The following is a 20,000-nucleotide window of genomic DNA, read 5'->3' on the forward strand; positions in this document are numbered from 1 at the left end:
TTTCTGGCCGAGGGGAGTGAAAAGGGGCTGGACCGAGTGAAGAAAGAGAGAAGCAGGACTCAATCCTCCTGCAGCAAGAGGCGAATCCCCAATGCTGGATTCCACACGGAGAGAGAAAGAGAAAAAAACACACACTCAAGGATAGATGACAAAAACCATCTGGATGGTTGACTCAGGAGCCGGACTAACTGACACAGAGTGCCGTGTGGTTTAGCGGAGGCTGCAGAGAGGATTTAAACATCCTGAACGTGAAGGAGGAAAGTTCTGGAGATCATGCAGAGACTCTAAACTTCCACCATCTGCAGATGTTTGAGCGCTAAGAATGGGATTTGACCACCAAGAAGCATTTTGCGTTGACTTTTTGCACATTTCATTTTGGGATCTCTCCTTTTTGATGGCAAAATGTGGGATCGGACACTCAGAGCGCACAGTTTTCTTGCATCCTATCTGCAACCGTCTGGCTATGAGTTGTGCATACGTTAGATGATGGATTGGAAAGAAGTGTGAGTACTTTTAAAGCTTTTCTCTCTCTCTTTGTTTGTGGGTGTGTGTGTGTGTGTGTTTTGACCCAGATGTCAGTTTCAACACAGCCGGTTTGAAGGCAGGAATTCGGGATTCGTCCCCCGAGCTCACCTGCCAAACTCTACAAAGGCTGCTGTCTGGTTGTTTATACATACGTGGGATATGGATTGCTGCTTGACGGTGGAACATGTCAAAGCGCGTTTGTTTAGTGCGCCCTTTGCTTGTTGCAGTGAGTTTGAGCAGGTGGGCTACTAGAAAGTGCGAGCACATGGCTGGGTGGGTTATAGCTGCTCGCCATTCATGAACTGAGACAGTTTTTTTGGTGAAGATGTAGAGAAGTAAAGAGAGAGAGATTATAATTTTTTTCTTTTAATATCTTTTTCATTAGTCTTTTTTCACTTGTATTTGTGCAATAATATTTAATAAAATTCCAAATTGTGTTTTCTTTCTATGTATATATGTATTATTCTATCACTTTACTGTTATATTTATTATTTATGTGATCTGTAATGCTTTGGGATTACTTGAGAAGTCATTCCAATAAAGCTCTTTTAAAATGAATTGAAGAGCGAGAGAGAGAGAAGGAGAGAAAAAGTGAGAGAGAGCCCGCGTGTGCTTCAACAAGCAATTAATTTCAGCATTAGTGTACAGGTGTGCGTGCTGAGCATGCTTGAGCTGTTATTGTGGATCCATGCGGTGCTTCAGTACTGTACAAGCATTTAATGTCAAAGCTTGACACTTTTTGGGGTTTTTGGAGGGTACTTTGAGAATAAAGCTTTAAAAAATTGGAAACATCTAATTTGAGATATAAAATGAATGATCTTTTATTTTTCTTTCTAAGCTTAAATTCATTCATTCATTCATTCATTCATTCATTCATTCATTCATTCATTCATTCATTCATTCATTCATTCATTCATTCATTCATTCAGTATTCATATTAGTTTTACAAATGTAAATATATGCATTAATTTATGCATGCATGCAAATTTCTATTTTATTCATCCATTCATTCATCTATTGATTGATTGATTTACTGAATGATTCATTGATTCATTCAATGATTCATTTATTGATTAATGCATTCATCAATCAATGGATGGAAGAATGGATTGATTGTGTTATTTATTAATACATATATCCACTGATTGATTGATTCATTCCTTGATTCAATTTTTTAATCATTCATTCATTCATTCATTCATTCATTCATTCATTCATTCATTCATTCATTCATTCATTCATTCATTCATTCATTCATTCATTCATTCATTCATCAATCAATCAATCAATGGATGAAAGAATGGAATTAATGATTGAGTCATTCATGCATTTATTTATCGATTAATTGATTAATTCCTTGATTAATGTATTCATTAATCAATCAATGAATGGAATTGATTGATTGAATCATTCATTCACACACCCATTGATTAATTGATCATTCATTCATTAATTCATTCATTCATTCATTCATTCATGGATTTATTGATTTATTCTTTGATTGATTCATTCATTGATTGATTCATTCATCAATTAATCAATGGATGGAATAATGGATTGATTAATTGAGTCATTTATTCATTCGTCCACCCATCGATTGATTGATTCATTTTAGTTTTATTTCTTGATTCATTCATTTTTTAAAATCATTCATTCAATTTTCAATCAACCAATGAATGTAAAAATTGATTGATTTATTGATTGATTGATTGATTGATTGACTGACTCATTTATTGACTCATTGATTAATTCATCCATCCGCCCATTCATTAAATGATTGATTCGGTTCTTGATTAATTTCCTTGATTGATTGATTGATTGATTGATTGATTGATTGATTGATTGATTGATTGATTGATTCATTCATTCATTCATTAATCAGTCAATGCATGGAAGAATAGATTGACTGATTGTAATTTTTTCATTCATCCATCCATCCATTGATTGATTGATTCATTCATTCATTAATTCGCTCATTCATTCATCATTTAATCAATTGATGGTGGAATGGGTTAATTGATTGATTGATTGATTGATTGATTGATTGATTGATTGATTGATTGATTGATTGATTGATTGATTGATTCAATTATTCATTCATTCATTCATTTATTCATTCATCGATTGATTATTTATTGATTCATTTATTCATTCACCAATCATTTAATGGATGGAAGATTGGATTGAATGAGTGATCCATTGATTCATTCATTCATTTGGGATTCTTATTTTTTTACATTTTTAAATAGATCTAAAAATTTATATATTTATTTTGTATGTGCAGTTTGTTTGTTCCTTAGTCCATCCATCTGTTTGTTTGTCCATCCATCATTCATTCGTTTATCCGTTCGTTCATTTGTACATTCGTTCGTTCATTAATCTATTGGTCCATTCATACCTGACTAGTTTGGACAAATTAATTGATCAGTTTTGGTCTACATGTTTTATCATTATATTTGTTCTTATTTTTGACAGATGCACATACATCACACACCCAAAAAAAAAATAATAATTGCTGTGTCTGATTTATTCTTCCTCTCTGTTTTCTTGGACTCTTCCCTCATGTCTTCTGTCTTACTAATAATGCTTTCTGAATGCAGTGCTCACACATTTCTGCAATCCTTTCGTCTCTTCGTGCACACACGCACACACACACACACACACACACACACACACACACACACACATACACACACACACACACACACACACACACACACAAACAGCTCTTGAGGGTGGTCAGGTCCCCGGGGAGGAGCTGCTCCTGTATTCCTCCAGGATGTTATAATTATTTCATCAGCGGTGGTGTGCTGGGTGAATGTGCTCCCGGGACGGACAGAGACACAGAAAAGAGGAGTGTAGAGAGAGAAAAGGAAGGGGAGGGGCTGACACTTCTAGAGGCATGGAGTGATGCAAAGAGAGCTGGAGAAAGAAAGGGTGTAGACGCATACACACACATGCATGTCCAAAGCAAATGATTAGGGCTTAAAAAAATAAATGGAAAGATAAGCAATTTTCCACCATAATGTCTTTCACTGTATTTCTCTTGTTCTCTCTGCCTTTTATATTTTCCTTAATGATTTTACTGCATCACAGGATATCTCAAGATAGAGAACAATAAATATTTGATGATTTTATTCATCACTTTTGGACTGATATATTAAAACTGATATAATAACTTATGCATAATTTGTTATATACAGTGGGGGAAATAAGCATTGAACATGTCACCTTTTTTCTCAGAAAAGATATTCCTATAGTTGCCGTTGATTTGAAATTTTCCGCAGATGTTTGCAAAAAACCAAATAAATCCATATATGCAAAGAAAACTAAACCTAATTAGTTCACAAATGAAGTTATGCTTAATAACAGGAAAAAGTATTGAATACATGAAGAAAGTGAGGTGTAGAAAGGCAGTGAATGCCCAGACTGCAGCTAGTAGTTCTTCAACAACCCTTTGCCCATCCTCATTGTAAGGTAATATTCGCTGCTTCAGTTTAACATCTACATTATAGCTGGATGGTGAAGATGAAACCAGGGTGGACATTTCAGCAAGACATTGATCCAAAACACACCCAAGGAAACTCTCAAATGCTTTAAAAAAAAAAAAAAAAAAAAAGCTGTAGAATGGCCCAGCCAATCACCTGACTTAATACAAATTAAAGTTCAGATTTGATAAATAATATAGCGACTCTATTTGTTTTATAAAAAGTGTTTTCACATTTTTTTTTTAATTTATTTAGACTGCACAACAAAGTCATGATGTAACCAACATAGAGAAAAAAATATTGGGAAAGAGAACATAAAAACTAAACAAATAAACAAACAAACAAAACAAAAGCAACAACAATGCATCTGTGTCAAACTCAGTACATGAGCCCTTAGAGCCTACTTTATGCTGTAAGACAGAGGTGCCCATACGTTGATCGCAATCTACTGGTTGATTACAATCTACCGGTCGATTGCAAAGGTTGCATGGGTAGATTGCATGGCATTAAAAATTAGACATCAGCCTATCATCCATCCTCACGGAAATTTGACGAATTGATTGACATACAGGGCAGCCAGTCTGATTTCTGTCCATGTGACACATGGGTAACCACACATGCGCATAAAACTGTTGCGACTATAATTTTGCATCATCTAGCGAAGTTGGTGCGGTTAAGTCCAAATATCAGCAGCTACTGCCTAGACTATACTTCACTGGCTGACTTTATTCAATGCTGGTCATCAGAGTAAAGGCTGGTTTATACTTCTATGTGAAGCACATGTGCATGCTACGGCCCAGCCTATACGCGTGGTCGCATAGCCCTCGCCGTGGCCGTTGTCAACGTTGACGCGCACCTTTAAAAAAATTTAACTACACATCGGAACGATGCATAGCGCATGCTCTGTGATTGGTCGGATTGGTAGTGCTGACGAGTCTGGGTGGAGGTTAGAGCCCGATGGCGCAAGCCCGATGGAGCGAGTGTTTACAAGTTTGGAGTCTCGTGAAGCAGCTCCGGATGGAGACTGTTTTTTTTTGTGTTTACCTTAAGGCTAAAGTTGTTGCATGTCTGCCGATTCCAGCCACAAAAGGAGCAAGTTTGAGCTATATACTGGTACATTAATGTAGCGTTCAGAAAAAAAACAAAATACCAGCAAAGAAACTAGACACAGAGAAACATAAACAGCTACTGCCAGCAATTGTTTCTGAAGTGTTATGGCAGAGCAACAGAAAAAGTGCGCAGAAGTATAAGTGCACAGCTACGCAGATTGCATGCGTCGTGGGTCATGTCAATTACTTGATGCAGAAGTATAAACCAGGCTTAAGGTAATGACGAAATATATGTAGAGAGTTGAAGGCTGTTACACAATATGGGTTCATACGGTTTGTCAAGGTACATCAATATATAGTGTACAAATAAAGAATTCTCAATATGTTAATAAATAAATATTTGTTTTGCATTTTTATACTAGGTAGATCGTTTTGAGTTGGTCATTTTATAAGAAGCTTGGATGCTGAAAAAGTGTGGGCACCCCTGCTGTAAGATGTCAAATGGAGTGACACCCCAACAAAAGTTAATGGGGAAAAATATTTTTACATTTGCTTTTTTTGTTTTGTTTTGCACAACAAGGTTATGAGGTGCAACCAACATGGAGGAAAATACCAGGGATGATGGGGAAATAAAACTAGCAAAACACCAGCGTCAAGTGAGGACAACTGATAAAAAAAGTATATCTATTTACCACAGTTGAAGTCAGAATTATTAGCCCATCTTTGATTTTTATTAATTAATTAATTTATTTTATATTTCCCAAATGATGTTTAACAGAGCAAGAAAATGTCCACTGTATGTCAGATAATATTTTTTTCTTCAGGAGAAAGTCTTATTTATTTTATTTAGGCTAGAATAAAAGCAGTTATTATTTTTTAAACACTATTTTAATGACAAAACTATTAGCCTCTTTAAAAATATATATTTTTTTCCATAGTCTACAGAACAAACAATCATTATACCTGGCTAGTTAACCTAATTAACCTAATTTAATGTAAAGCTGTATAGAAGTGTCTTGAAACATGTCTAAAATGTTATTTACTGTCATCATGGCAAAGATAAAATATATGAGTTATTAGAAGTGAGTAGTTAAAACTGTTGTTATGTTTAGAAATGTCTTAAAAAATCTGCTCTCCATTATACAGAAATTAGTGAAAAAAATAAACAGGGGGTCTAATAATTCAGAGGGGCTAATTTTGACTTCAACTAAATAATGGTTAAGTCTACATTACCATGTATGTAAGGTTAATGGTTCCTTGATGGTTATACCACATGTGTATTTAAGTCAGTTAATTTGAAAAACGTTTGTTTGAAATGCTATAAATAAATAAATACACCGAATGATTACATCAGTCACCTTTTACTTAAACTAATTGGTCTCCTAGTTTTCTGAAGAAGAAAAGAACTCTGGAAATCCTCCAAAATGAGTTTAAGGCATAAACAGATGACGACTGGAGTTTGAGCTGCAATGTACTACCACAGTGAGTGTTATTGTCCAGGGTCTCCTTCACTCTTGATTATTGCGGCATTTAGTGCGATCATGGTTAAAGACCGCTGTGGACAGCTTTCCTTTACTTAGTCCTCCGCCGTAACACTTCAGCCCAAGTGAACAGCCTTAATGTACTTCTTAATGCGAGCTAAGCCTCCAAACGTCACTTGATAGCCTTAGCTTTTTTCACTTTTCCACCAATCACCAGAACAATTGTATAGTTCAGTCTTAAATATATTCCATTGACTTCGCTGGGAACGTAGCTACTGTTTCTGGAGGGCTACAGTGACACCTCACATGGATATTCAGATTAATTTCCAGACTCTAACTGGGTCACTGTAAAGCCAGACTTAGCAAATGGCTACTGTTAAGGGTAAATGCAGGGCTGACCCCATTAGCTTCACTTTTACGTTTTTTTTTTTTAGAGGACATTTTTTCAAGGGTTTCTGAGCACAGTGTGACTATTTAGTTGTGAAATAAAGAGGGGAAAGGCTGCCTGTGGAGAAAGAGGGAGCTGGTCTGTGTTTACCTTGGCAATGCGATAGGGGGCTTTTGACCTTTAAGGTCTGAATTTACAGCATCAAGTTTTAAATGTCAAGCTCTACCATTAAATCAATCAGGAAAATACCAAAATGATTTTTGGACGTACACCCCTCTGTCAGAGTGAAAAAGAAAATTCTTTTAAACACGTAGGGTTCCTCTGAAAATCGCTTTTCCCTCCGGTGACAGAGTTCTGGCCCAATTTTAATTGACCCCCCTCTGACAGATCGACTCTTTTGAGAGAATTCAGTTGACTGATTCATTGAGATTGTGTTTTTATGCTACACATACCTCAGTCTACACCTTTGTATGTTATATTTTATTTCAGTTCAATCAAGTTTATGTTTTTACAGTATTTATTGTTCCAAAGCAGCTTTACAAAATGTGCACATCATTACATTATGGTCAAAATCAGAAAAGTGGTTGTGTAAAGGCTTAGCATTATACATAACCTCCAGTTATAGAGTCTTTCCAAAATAAATAATATCTACATGTAATAATAATACACTTGGGGTGTCACAGTGGCGCAATGGGTAGCTCGATCGCCTCACAGCAAGAAGATCGCTGGTTTGGGCCTCTGTGTGGAGTTTGCATGTTCTCTCCCTGAACTCGTGGGTTTCTTGCGGGTGCTTTTTGTGGGTTTCCCCCACAGTCCAAAGACAAGTGGTATAGGTGAATTGGGTAAGCTAAATTGTCCATAGTGTATGTGTGTATGAGTGTGTATGGATGTTTCCCAGTGATGGGTTGCAGCTGGAAGGGCATCCGCTGCATAAAACATATGCTAACTTAGCAGTTCATTCTGCTGTGGTGACCCCTGATTAATAAAGGGACTAAGCCGAAAATGAACTGAGTGACTGAATAATAATACATGTTAAGTGTTTCTTCAAATATCTCAAATTTTTGGCATCATCTCTTTAGGTCCTTATAGGGTTGGCATTATCTCTTTACAGGTTTTTGGATCTGATTGAGTGGCTCTCCACAATCTAGGAGCCTTGGATATCTATTGCTCTATATCAGATATCTGTTGAAGTTCCCAAAAGCCTGTTAGTTGTTTTTTTATTATTTTGCACTCAATTCATCATGAATTTTTAATAAGCTATATTTTGCTACTTTATCTTTAGGATTTCTATACGTATTTAGTATCAACCCACAAACCACTGGTTGAACATCTGATGCACGTGGCATGCAAAGTTACAATCACTTCAGTAGTTTTAAAAACTTCAAAGTTTGAATTGCTTAACTTCAGGTCTTCTAGTAGGAAAAGTGTGAATAGAGTTCTTCACTGTCCACCTGGTCCTGGAAACAAAGCCATCATGATGGCAAAGCCCCTCGAATGGAAAAAGAAATGAATCTTATTTACATCTGTAGTCATCATTCTCATGATCAACCAAAGGATGTTTCTAAATAAATAGTTGGGATGTTAATTTGCAAAACAATATACAACAATGAAGTCATTTGAATATTTGAATCCATACTTTTGATATAGGATGTTGATATTGTGATCTTTTTTTATTTTTATTTTTTATCTTTGTTGTATTAGGTCTTATCAAACTTTTTGCTAAATGTTGAAATATATGTTGCATATATATATATATATATATATATATATATATATATATATATATATATATATATATATATATATATATATATATATATATATATATATATATATATATATATATATATATATATATATATATACATACACACACACACATATAAAGTTGAGTTCAGAATTATTCACCCCTTGAATCATTAACACCCCTGTTTATTTTTTTCCCCAATTTCTATTTAACGGAAGAAAGATTGTTTCAGCACATTTCTAAACATAATAGTTTTAAAAACTTATTTCTGATAACTGATTTATTTTATCTTTGTCATGATGACAGTAAATAATATTTGACTAGATATTCTTCAAGACACTTCTATACAGCTTAAAGTGACATGTAAATGCTTAATTAGGTTATTTAGGTTAACTATGCAGGTTAGGGTAATTAGGCAAGTTATTGTATACGGATGGTTTGTTTTTTAGACTATCGGAAAAAAAATAGCTTAAAGGGGCTTATAAGTTGTCTGAAAAATGTTTTTTAAAAATTTAAAAACTACTTTTATTCTAGCCGAAATAAAACAAATAAGACTTTTTCCAGAAGAAAAAACGTAATCAAACATCAAACATACTGTGAAAATTTCCTGGCTTTGTTAAACATCATTTGGTAAATATAAAAAAAAAAAAAAAAAAAAAAAACATTTCAAAAGGGGGCTAATAATTCTGACGTGTGAAATCTAAACAAGAACTTGTATGTTAAATGTGTAATTTGCATATGTGCCATATATCAGGTTTATACACTGTGAAAAAAATCCATAAATTAGCATTTTTCTGCATTTTGTGATTTATGTTTTTATTTTCCCCTTTATTTATACTTTTGAATGGCATTTTGGTACCTCGATCTCAAAAAAAGTGACTTTTATTAACAGTTTTATTAGTTTGAAGCGAAATATTGTCTGCGTTGGTGCTGTATGTTACGGTACAGCCAGTACATTTTCTGTTATTTTAAAGACTTGTTTCTCTATATATTATTTCTCACACTTTACATTATTTCAAACTACTAAAATGTCAATAAAAGTCACTTTGTTGAGTTGTAGAGATGAAATATCAACATCATAAATTGACAGAGCAGAGATCAAGGTCCCAAAATACAATTAATAACAGTTAATAAAGGAAAAAACACTTGTCAATCACAAAATACATGAACTGCCAATTAACTGATTTCTTTTAGTGAGAACCCTAAACGTTTATTCTACCTAATATTATAAACTCCTAATCTGTGTTATAAATTTTTTTGTTTGTCATCTCAGGGCTGCTCAGAAGCTGAATCTATCATCCAAAAGGAAGAAGCAGCAGCCGCCACTGGTGTACCCCCAGGAGCCCTCCATCTACCCTACTAACTTTAGTGCTGTCCTCCAGTTTTCCCCTCCACCTGCTCCACCATGTCTGCTCAGGGCAGGGTCAAAGGCCAAGGAGAACCCTGGCATGGGCAAGGTCAGGCAGCTTTTCTTCTTTTACCTCCACCATTGTAATAGCTAATTCACACAATAGGGGCTGTTTACGCAACAATATTTTCAACCAAAAACAGGGAACGTTTTATAAATTTTGTCTGTTTATTTTTACAGCAGTGGTGTTTTTGACACTGAAAATGGGTTCAATGTTTATAAAGTTTTGAAAAATACCACCACGGTCTTGTTTTAAGATATAATATGTCAAAATGAAATGAGTTGTTTCTTAAAACAAGCAAAATGAAAATGTTCCAAAAGGAAAAACAAGATTATTTTGCTTGTTTCAAGGAAAACTCACTTAATGTTGGCTTATTATTTCTTAAAACGAGTCAATCATCTAGAAAGTGCTTCTTGATCTAGAATTTTTTTTTTTTTTGATATTTGGACTAGAAAGAAGACAACAAATCTAAATAACAAACTTTTTTTTTTGCACTAAAGTTGACAGTTACTGACCTGGTATAGGTAATGCAGATTTTTGGTCCATTTTGCAAGTGTGTCAGTGCAGATCATTTTGAATATGTTGTGTAAATGTGGAGCTTCTTTTAAAATCCAAGTAAAAACATACATTTTCGCTGTACTGTTGTCATGTAAACGCACCCTTAATCTTTCACAAAAATGCATTTGGAATCCATCATCCAGCCATATACAGTACCCAAAACTACCCAAGTTTCTGAGTACGGTATGTTATTGATGGTGAACAGATTGTGTGTTTAGGTTTCTCAAATTGGGATTTTGGCCAAGACTAGAATTCTTCAGTATGTACATATCCCCTCCTCAATGTCCAGAGGGTTTGTCTTTAGCACTATATTACAGTATATATGGTGATGAAGAGGATTTGTTCCAGATTAGATGCCACCTGCTCTGAGAGATGATTGTAGAGTGTCATGCCAAAAGCTGTAGCCCAGTGAAATGATTGATAAGTACCCACTGAGAATGGACTCATTACGTCCCAGCCTCACTAATGAGCTTCCTCTTCCTACTACTGCAAACACGCATCTGATGCTGCTGCCTGAATGGACTCCAGTTGTTGGCAGCTTTTGGGAGAACTAAAAAAAGCTGCAGGCATTAGAATAATGGCTCAGCCGTCTGTGTAACCATTTTGTTTGCACAATGACCAACTTATCCAGAAGGATGCAAGACATGTGCTGTAATTTCAGTAGCTGTCTAGCTCCAAAAAGGACAAAATGCTGAGTAAAAGTGTGAATTTTAAACGGTATTCCAAGCCTTCAGAAGCCAAAAAAGACTGCATATTTGCTGAAAATGTTTACTGTATTGTTCCCATTGATGTCAATGGTTCTCACATGTCTCATGACAAAAGTGAGAAGAGTGTGAAATGCCAGCTTTGACACTAGAACTACCGGTAATTTTGATGGTCCATTTGAGTATTGGTAGAATGTCTGCTTGATATGTTAATACTGCTCCTTCAACAGACATTTAACTGACCATAAGACACTTTGCAATACATGTCAACTTAAACTAACCCTAACCCCAAGCTAAAAGTCGTCTTATAATCTAATGAGAATTAGTTGGAATATGGATGCAATGTAGCTTAAAGTCAACAAATTGACAATCAAAATAAAGTGGGACCAAATTAACATTCTGGTCATTTTCAATTTTTGTAATTTAATAACTTTGTTAAATTAAATCTATTTATAGCACCCAGACTTTTTTTGTAGACGTGTGAATATTTCATTTTAACATTTGTCATTTTAATAATAATTACAAAATATTTCCGAAAATTTATACGTTTAATATTATGGTGGTCCCTCATTAATCATGGATGTTACTTTCTGGCTTTAACATTTTTCCTGCAGTCAGTAGCTACGTTTCCATCCACATATTTTTTATGCGCATTTTGTTGTGTATAAACTTTTTATTTCATAAGAAAAAATGTGCATAAACTACAGTGGAAACACTTTTACCAAACACATTCCAGAATGTGCATTAAAAAAGTCATGTGATTTTGTTATGAGAGATCATGTGATGCTAAAAATGTTTGTGTATAGACAAATCAGCTGGCTTGAGCACACTGTAAAACATCTAAAATGTGTTTTGGTGATTCTAAAACGTCTTAACAATCTCAAAATTAGTGTTATATATTATAAATTTTCTGTAGAATTGTGGATTGCGTCTGTGCTCTGCGGTTGACGCTCGTTGACGTCTTCAAACGCCACCACACGTTCATTGCATGTCAGGATTTTCTTTTTAGGCACAAAACATTTATTAAATAAATAAATTTGAAAAAGATTTACGCAGCTTCTCCTACCACAGCAAATAACAATCGCAGAAAAAAAAAAATCTTTAATGTTGATATTTGGCACCAGTTAATCAGGAAGTGACGATTCTGTTTGCTTTGATTGGTTGCATGTAAACACTGCTTTATTCGCACATCTTTTATGTGGCATTCCAGTTTTGTGCATTAAGTTAATTTGCATTTTTGGATGGAAACATAGCCACTGATCCACAAAGATAAAGCTAAAGTGAAGAGTTACAAGAGGAGTTAAAAGAGGATCAAGCATTAATTAGAGGGGTCAATCCTCACTAAACACCCTTGTAATTTGCACCCTGGGGATATAGTAAAAGCAAAGACTATAGAATATATATGACATGACATATCACTCACATAGGTTTTAATGGGGAATAGTGTAACAGTCATTATTGCTGAATGAAGCCCTGCCTGCTAGTACAGGAGCCAATCACGACTGACGATTTTTCAGGGGAGGGGCTGCAGATTTTGAAATACGAATGTTTAGAAATTAAACTAAAGACACAGTTGTTGTTTAATTTCATTGTTGATTCCTAATATGAAATTTAATTGTAAGCTTGGCAAGCAATTTTAAAGAATTTAATGTTTCCCCATTCAAACAAAATGCCTGAGCAAACTGCCTGAGAGGCGTTTCAAAGATGGCCACCAAGTGCATTGACTTGCCTTAAAGGGATTTTGGTAAAAGTAAGCATTAATGTTCACGTTATTCTGATTGTAGGCTGTATAGTGTGGATGAAGATAACTTCTACAATAAATACAATGTTTTCATTCTAACATGTGATGTTGTAACAGTGACCGCAGTCTGACCATTGGTTTTTATTTTATTTTTGTTTGGTATGATATATGTCTCAAACTGTCCCTTAATAAGTCATTTAATTGTCCACTTATAACTCTAACAGAGCTCCAGTTGTCGGTAGATGTTTGACACATCGAGTTAATTACACTTTGGATTGTTGCAGAAGCTTGTAGGACGTCATTTCGAGAGCAGAGTTTAGGAGGTGTGAAGCCAGCAGCCACACTACAGGGATCAAACTCTCCTCACGTATCAAATTGCCAACAAATGTAAAACTCGACAGTCCCACATTTCTGTGGTGTCTGGGTGGCTGGTCCCATTCGGGGGGCCCGTCATATATGGTAGCCTATTTCCAATGTCACGGCCGGCGTGATTCGTTCACCACGTGCACATGTCCATCAGTGTAATCGGCCCCTGCGGAGCGGAAAAGGGGGAGTTCATACCAGGCCGCCGCTGTGGCGCAGGCATGCCGCTTGGCCCCGGGTGCCGTGGAATAGGATCAGTAGTGCAGACATTGTTTCGTAGCACTGGAGCCTGAATGTTGTAATTATATCTCTGCTACAAATCACCCGTGGAAGACTGTGGCTTTGTGCGGCTCTGAATGCTGTATTAAGGGCAAGAGGCTTTCCTTAAGTGTGTTTGTTTTTCTTTACTGTATTCGCTGCAAATGGTCTTAGTAGCGCACCGTGACACAATCGTCACTATGTGTGGCATTGCTAAAGATGGTCTATTTGTTAATGGCTGGTTTTGTTGGTTTACTTTGTGTGTGGTCAGCAGTGATGATGCAATTACAGTTTTCTTTTTTTATGAAGTAAGTTCCCTTTGTTATTCAGCTGTTTGGTTTGTAAAATGAGTTGATGTTAAAACAGGAATAGCTGCTCGACAGTCATAAGTGCTATATATTATTTTTGGTAAATTAATAATGGTATATATAGTTGAAGTCAGGATTATTAGCCCGCTTTAATTTTTTTTTTTTATATTTTACAAATGATGTTTAACCGATCAAAGAAATTTTCACAGTATGTCTTAAAATATTTTTACTTCTGGATGATATTAAAAAAAAAAAAAAAAAAAAAAAAATATATATATATATATATATATATATATATATATATATATATATATATATATATATATATATATATTATACAATAACTTACAATAACTTGCCTAATTACTTTAACCTGCCTAGTTAACCTAATAATCCTAGTTAAGCCTTTAAATGTCACTTTAGGCTGTATAGAAGTGTCTTGAAAAATATCTAGTTAATATTATTCAACTGTATATACCGTTGAAGTCAGAATTATTAGCCCCCTTGAATTATTAAAAAAAAAAAAAAAAAAGGAAACTGCTTTTATTCTAGCTGAAACAAAACAATTAAGGCTTTCTCCAGAAGAAAAAAAAATATTGTCAGACATACTATGAAAATTTCCTTGCTCCGTTAAACATAATTTGGGAAACATTTAAAAAATGAAAAAAAACAAAAAACAAAACAAAAAAAAAAAACAAAGGGGGGCTAATAATTCTGAATTCAATATATATATATATATATATATATATATATCAGAGGTCGCGTTAACCGAATATTTTCCATCATTGACAGATTTTCTCTTTATCTGAAAGTGATCCGTCATTTTGATGGATTTTGCTGAGGAAGATCTATTGTAATTTGTAGCTAACTGTAATTCTGACTTTTGTCCAGCTGATCGCGATTGTCCTTGTTTTGTCTCCTCTTTGTCACCGCTGCGTACAGTTGCAAAACTATCATAGCAGCTGAGTGTGAGAAGTTTCTTTAAACGGCCAAGTAGTTGTAATATTAAAAATAAAGGTGAAAAAAGAGGAAGTGATGCAGTGGAAGATGAATAATAACGATAACACTTTACAATAAGGTTCATTAGTTAATGCATTTACTAACATGAACTAATCATGAACAACACATGTACAGCATTTATTAATCATAATTGAACATTTAATAATGCATTATTAACATCCAAACTCATGCTTGTTAACATTAGTTAATGCACCATGAGTTAACATGAACTAACAATGAACAACTGCATTTTCATTAACTAACGTTAACTAACATGAACAAATACAGTGGTAAATGTATTGTTTATTGTTTGTTCATGTTAGTAAATGCATGAATTAATATTAACTATTGTACCTTATTGTTAAGTGTGACCGAACAAACCGACAAAAATCTTTAGTCGCCGACAGCTGCTACGAGCCAACCAAGGAGGTCAGGTGCTTTGGAATGTGTTGTGAGCACTACGGAACGCAGAGGGGTGCAGCTGCGCCCCTGGTGCAGAAGAAGCGCGTGCTATAGTATTTTTTCCCAGTAAAACGAGTGCTTGCATGATCGGGAAATCCCTCATTCAGAGAATCCAGCAAACTTGGTTCTGATCACAGTCTTAGGAAAAATGTTTCTAAACTACAAAACGCTGGTTGAAGTGGCGCTATTTCCGGTCTTTAGTCACGAGAAGTCGACTTTCCGAGGCAAAGACACAGAATTTAATGACAACTGCCTCTGCATCAGTCTCCCTTGATGCGTTTGATTACACACAGGCAAGCACCCAGTTCAGGTCGATGCAGGAGGAAGATATGAGTTAAGGCAGATAGGAGTTTTTGTTCATTTGTCAAATAAATAAATGAATAATTTAACCTATATGCTCATCAAGTTCAAACCCGACCTCTGATATATATATATATATATATATATATATATATATATATATATATATATATATATATATATATATATATATAAATATATATATATATATATATATATATATATATGCATATTTATAGCATATAGGTGATGTCTGTGTGTACCTGTTCAATGAAATGTATTTGTGTATAAAGCGTATGTGTTGTCCAGGAAGTCCTAGATGGTTGGCATAATCTCTTCACTGCTATTGAATCCCATCAATGGCGCTGCACAATCTCTAGAGGCCTCGGGATGGGCATCCCCAGGTGGAGAACAAAGAAATAATTAACGTTGCTACTGTTCATGATTTGAACAAAATGAATTATATAACTAAACATACAAACAAACAAAACCTATAAGTATTTCAACAAAATGTCTGTTGCATTAAGACATGAAAAGTGTGTCCAACAGGTGGTTTGTCAAGCCCACTCAGCCACATGGAGCACATTCATCATACCATGTGATGCATTGTGTGTATGCTTTACTTAAAAAGATAGGTCTTTAATCTAATTTTGATCTAAGATTGTGTGTCTGAGCCTCACACATTATCAGGATGGCTATTCCAGAGTTTGGGAGTCATAAAAGAAAAGGCTTGACCTCCTTTAGTAGACTTTGCAATTCTGGGTACTACTCCTGAGTTTTGAGATCTTAAAGAGAGAGCTGGATTGTAGCGAGACAGAAGGTTGGTTAGATAAACAGGAGCTAGATTATTTAAAGCTTTACAGGTAAGAAGCAATATTTTATAATCAATACAGAACTTAACAGGCAGCTTAATCCGCTTAATTTCTAATTAACTAAATTTCTTTATATTGTCTCAACACAAATTAATTCCATGGAGCCTAGCAATTTTTTTACAGTATATCTAATGCTAAAATATATTTAACTCTGCTATTCATTTATGCAAAAATGCAGTTTGGATACCTAAAAAACCATGCTTATGCACAGGGGCGCAACTGCACATTTACTGATGGGTATGCGGCTTCAACTTTTGCGTGCCCCCCTTCAATCCAACTATATTTTAAAACAGGCAAGTGATAAAATGTGGAAAATATTTCCATCAATAAATTAAAGATATTTTTTCATAAAGATATCAATATGCTTCATACTATTTCAGTTGTGTTCAGAATTGTGAAACTGTATTTTTTGAAGTAGTAAAAGGTATAATTACATTAAGCATGTTAAGTCGCAAAGAAATGCATCTCATACCACCCCAAATTTCTTCTCAATTTAAATTTCCCTCACTAAATGATTATAGCACCTTGACTAGCCTTGCTTTTGGACTTTTTGTATTACATTTGTCAAAACAAAATGATAGACATGGGAGTCCTAATGGGCAAAAGAACATTGCAATTACTTCTCACATGCATACTGTGAGAAGTGTAAGGTCTGTCTTTGCAAGAACAATTGACTGAAACTGCTAAAAGTGAAATAAAAAAGACTGTCAAATGTTTACTGTAAAAAAAAAAAAACAGAAACAAACTGTGTGAAATATTCTATTTAATTGAAATGTTATAACTTTGTTTGTAGCTAAAATTAAAATAGTTTTGAGCTAAGAAGTTACCAAAAGGCCTGATGAATCAATATGATACATAATAAATTCATAAAAATACGTATATGGTATGAAAAATGGGGGGAGGGGTGGAATGATTTTTTTATTTAATAAAATACAATATTATAGGCGTATAAAATGCTAAATAAACATTTTTAACAAAAAAAATATATTTGAAACATGGATAATATGGATAATATGGATAATTTCAAAAATAGTTTTGGCACAATGGCGCCCCCCATGTGTGGCGCCCCTATGCGCCGCATATACTGCATACCCCCTTTTTGCGCCACTGCTTATGCATTTCGAGTGCAAGGTTTTGAAAACAATGCAACCTCCGTACTATACAATACTCTGACTATAAATATATGTATTATACTACACTCTATACACTCAAAAAAATTATGTTTGTTGTTTGTTCAGACTACTTATTTAAAATAAGCTGAAACAATACAATTCCTGAGTTTGTTTTGGGACAATTTACTTGTTTTAGGTTTAGTATACTTAAATTGGAAACACATAACAAGTTAACTTAATTCCTTCATATTGTCTCAAAACACATTGTGTAGAACCCAGGATTTTTTTGCTGTTTACTAAAAAATGTTGTTATGAAAATGTTTTTTAGTATATTATTTATTATAATTTCTTGTTACATTGTTATATTATGTTCTTGTTATATTGTTTAATTGAAACTGCTTATACTTTATCAGTTTCTTTTCTCTTTACCGTTTCTTTCTCTTCCCCCATATCCAGGTCAAAGTGATGATGCGTATCTGCCCATCTCTGGGGGTTGTGGATTCATCCGAGTCCATGTCCTTCCTGAAGGTGGACATGCGTAAGAAGCAGCTGACCCTCTACGACCCCTCACTCCACACACAGCCCACCTCAGTGCACAGACGAGCAGTGCTGCCCGCCCCAAAGATGTTTGCCTTCGACGCCGTTTTCTCCCAAGATGCCTCTCAAGTAAGAACCACCGCCGTAGATGTTACTGTGAGTTTTGGATCAAAAACATTTAGTTAGCGCCAAGAAGATATTCGAGAAGCACACGCACGCATTCTTTGCAAGGCATGGAGCTTAATGCGAAAAGGCCCATTTCGGGACACCGTCGTTCTTCAAAGTATGAGTCCAACAGCTGTTTCTTTATGTATAGAAAATAGTTTGAATTCCAGACTCGCATATCTAGCAGCTCATTCGCAGTTCATTATCCGTCCTCCAAAGCTCCAGTGGCATCCATCTTAAGATAAGTGGCTAACAAATGGACACGAATGTGGAAAGGGGGACTTCTTGGGACCAAAAACTTGAAGATAATTAAGTGTGGAAGATTTCGATGTGACAGGGCTACTTAAAAACTAATAAGGATGTCATCTTTAAGTACTTGTGCAAAGAACCATATGTTAAGTCTGAGATTGTACGTTTTAAAGAAAAGCCGTTGCTAGGTGGTGGAGAGTTTAAACTAAGTAGATTTAAGGGATATCGTAAGTTCATGGAAATTGTTACATGTAGAGCTTCCCACAGGTTTGAAACATACTTGCGGTGGTTGCCGGATTGATAAACACCTGTTACCTACGGTACATGGTTACCTACAAAAAATATACAGCAAATGAGAAATAAATGACATAAAGGAATAAAAATATTCATGGAATAAAAATTTCTAAAAAGTATAATAATTACAAGAATAAAAAAATATTATTTAAATAAGGCAAATGAGTTAATTAGGCTTACATATATTTTGCAGTTAGTTTAGATGTAATTTTGTTCTCTCTGAGTAAATAAAAAAAGTTTATCTGAATTGTTTAGATCAAATTATTAAATCTTTATTGTTTCTACTGTTCACGATGTCAGCTGCGAAGCCAAGCGAAAGTAAATAAGGCCTAAAATAAAAATTTAATCTAAAAAGGCATACAATTAACAATGGCTTAGAAAGCGAAATTAAAAGCCAAATCCCGGACTTCTTTTTGGGCGTCTGCAAAGTGTTCACAGTTCTCGCGCACACACAACGAGAAGTAAGAAACGTGTAGGACGAAAGAAGATTTTCCACTGGTTAATTGATTGCGGATGTTTGGCCATCGGGCGGATACAAAAAAGTGTAAAAGGATGATAATTGTAAAAAAAAAAAAATGTCACCAAATATTAGCTGTATGAGATCCACAAGTTTATGATCATATAATTAGTAATCACCTGTTTCTAAATAGTTTATCTCTGAAAGAAAAATAAAAGTGGAGACCTGTACACAATTACAAAAATATGTTTTTTCCACCAGTCATAGCTTTCACACTGATATATATGTAAAATGTTTTGTTTTATACAATTTAATAGTTACAAAACTATATTTAGGGAACAAATTATTTCTTTGATAACTGGAAAGGAATATTTGAACCTATCGGTTTACACTTTACTTATGGCCTGTTTTTCTGGGTTTTGTTTGTGATAATGGTCAGGAATGATGGACCATTATTGCCCTTTTAGCATAAGTTTGCAACAGAAACTAAGAGTAATGTGTGAATTTTTGAGCGGGCTAAATCTAAGTGTCTAA

General features: G+C 34.7%; 1 protein-coding gene across 4 annotated transcripts in view; it reads left to right on the forward strand.

Moving 5' to 3' along the window:
• kif26ab (kinesin family member 26Ab) overlaps positions 1–20,000 on the forward strand; it is a 174,298-nt gene that overhangs the window by 129,927 nt on the left and 24,371 nt on the right. For 3 of the 4 annotated variants that reach the window (XM_087291020.1, XM_087291021.1, XM_087291022.1), the window contains 2 exons: positions 9,952–10,135; positions 18,221–18,430. In XM_087291020.1, the coding sequence (XP_087147146.1) occupies positions 9,952–10,135; positions 18,221–18,430 (394 nt within the window). Of the gene's footprint in view, positions 1–90; positions 504–9,951; positions 10,136–18,220; positions 18,431–20,000 lie in introns of those variants that run through there. The other variant, XM_087291023.1, reaches the window with a different exon arrangement.

Source organism: Danio rerio, chromosome 17 (genome assembly GCF_052040795.2).
Source record: "Danio rerio strain M-AB ecotype USA chromosome 17, GRCz13ab, whole genome shotgun sequence".
Taxonomy (NCBI): Eukaryota; Metazoa; Chordata; class Actinopteri; order Cypriniformes; family Danionidae; genus Danio; species Danio rerio.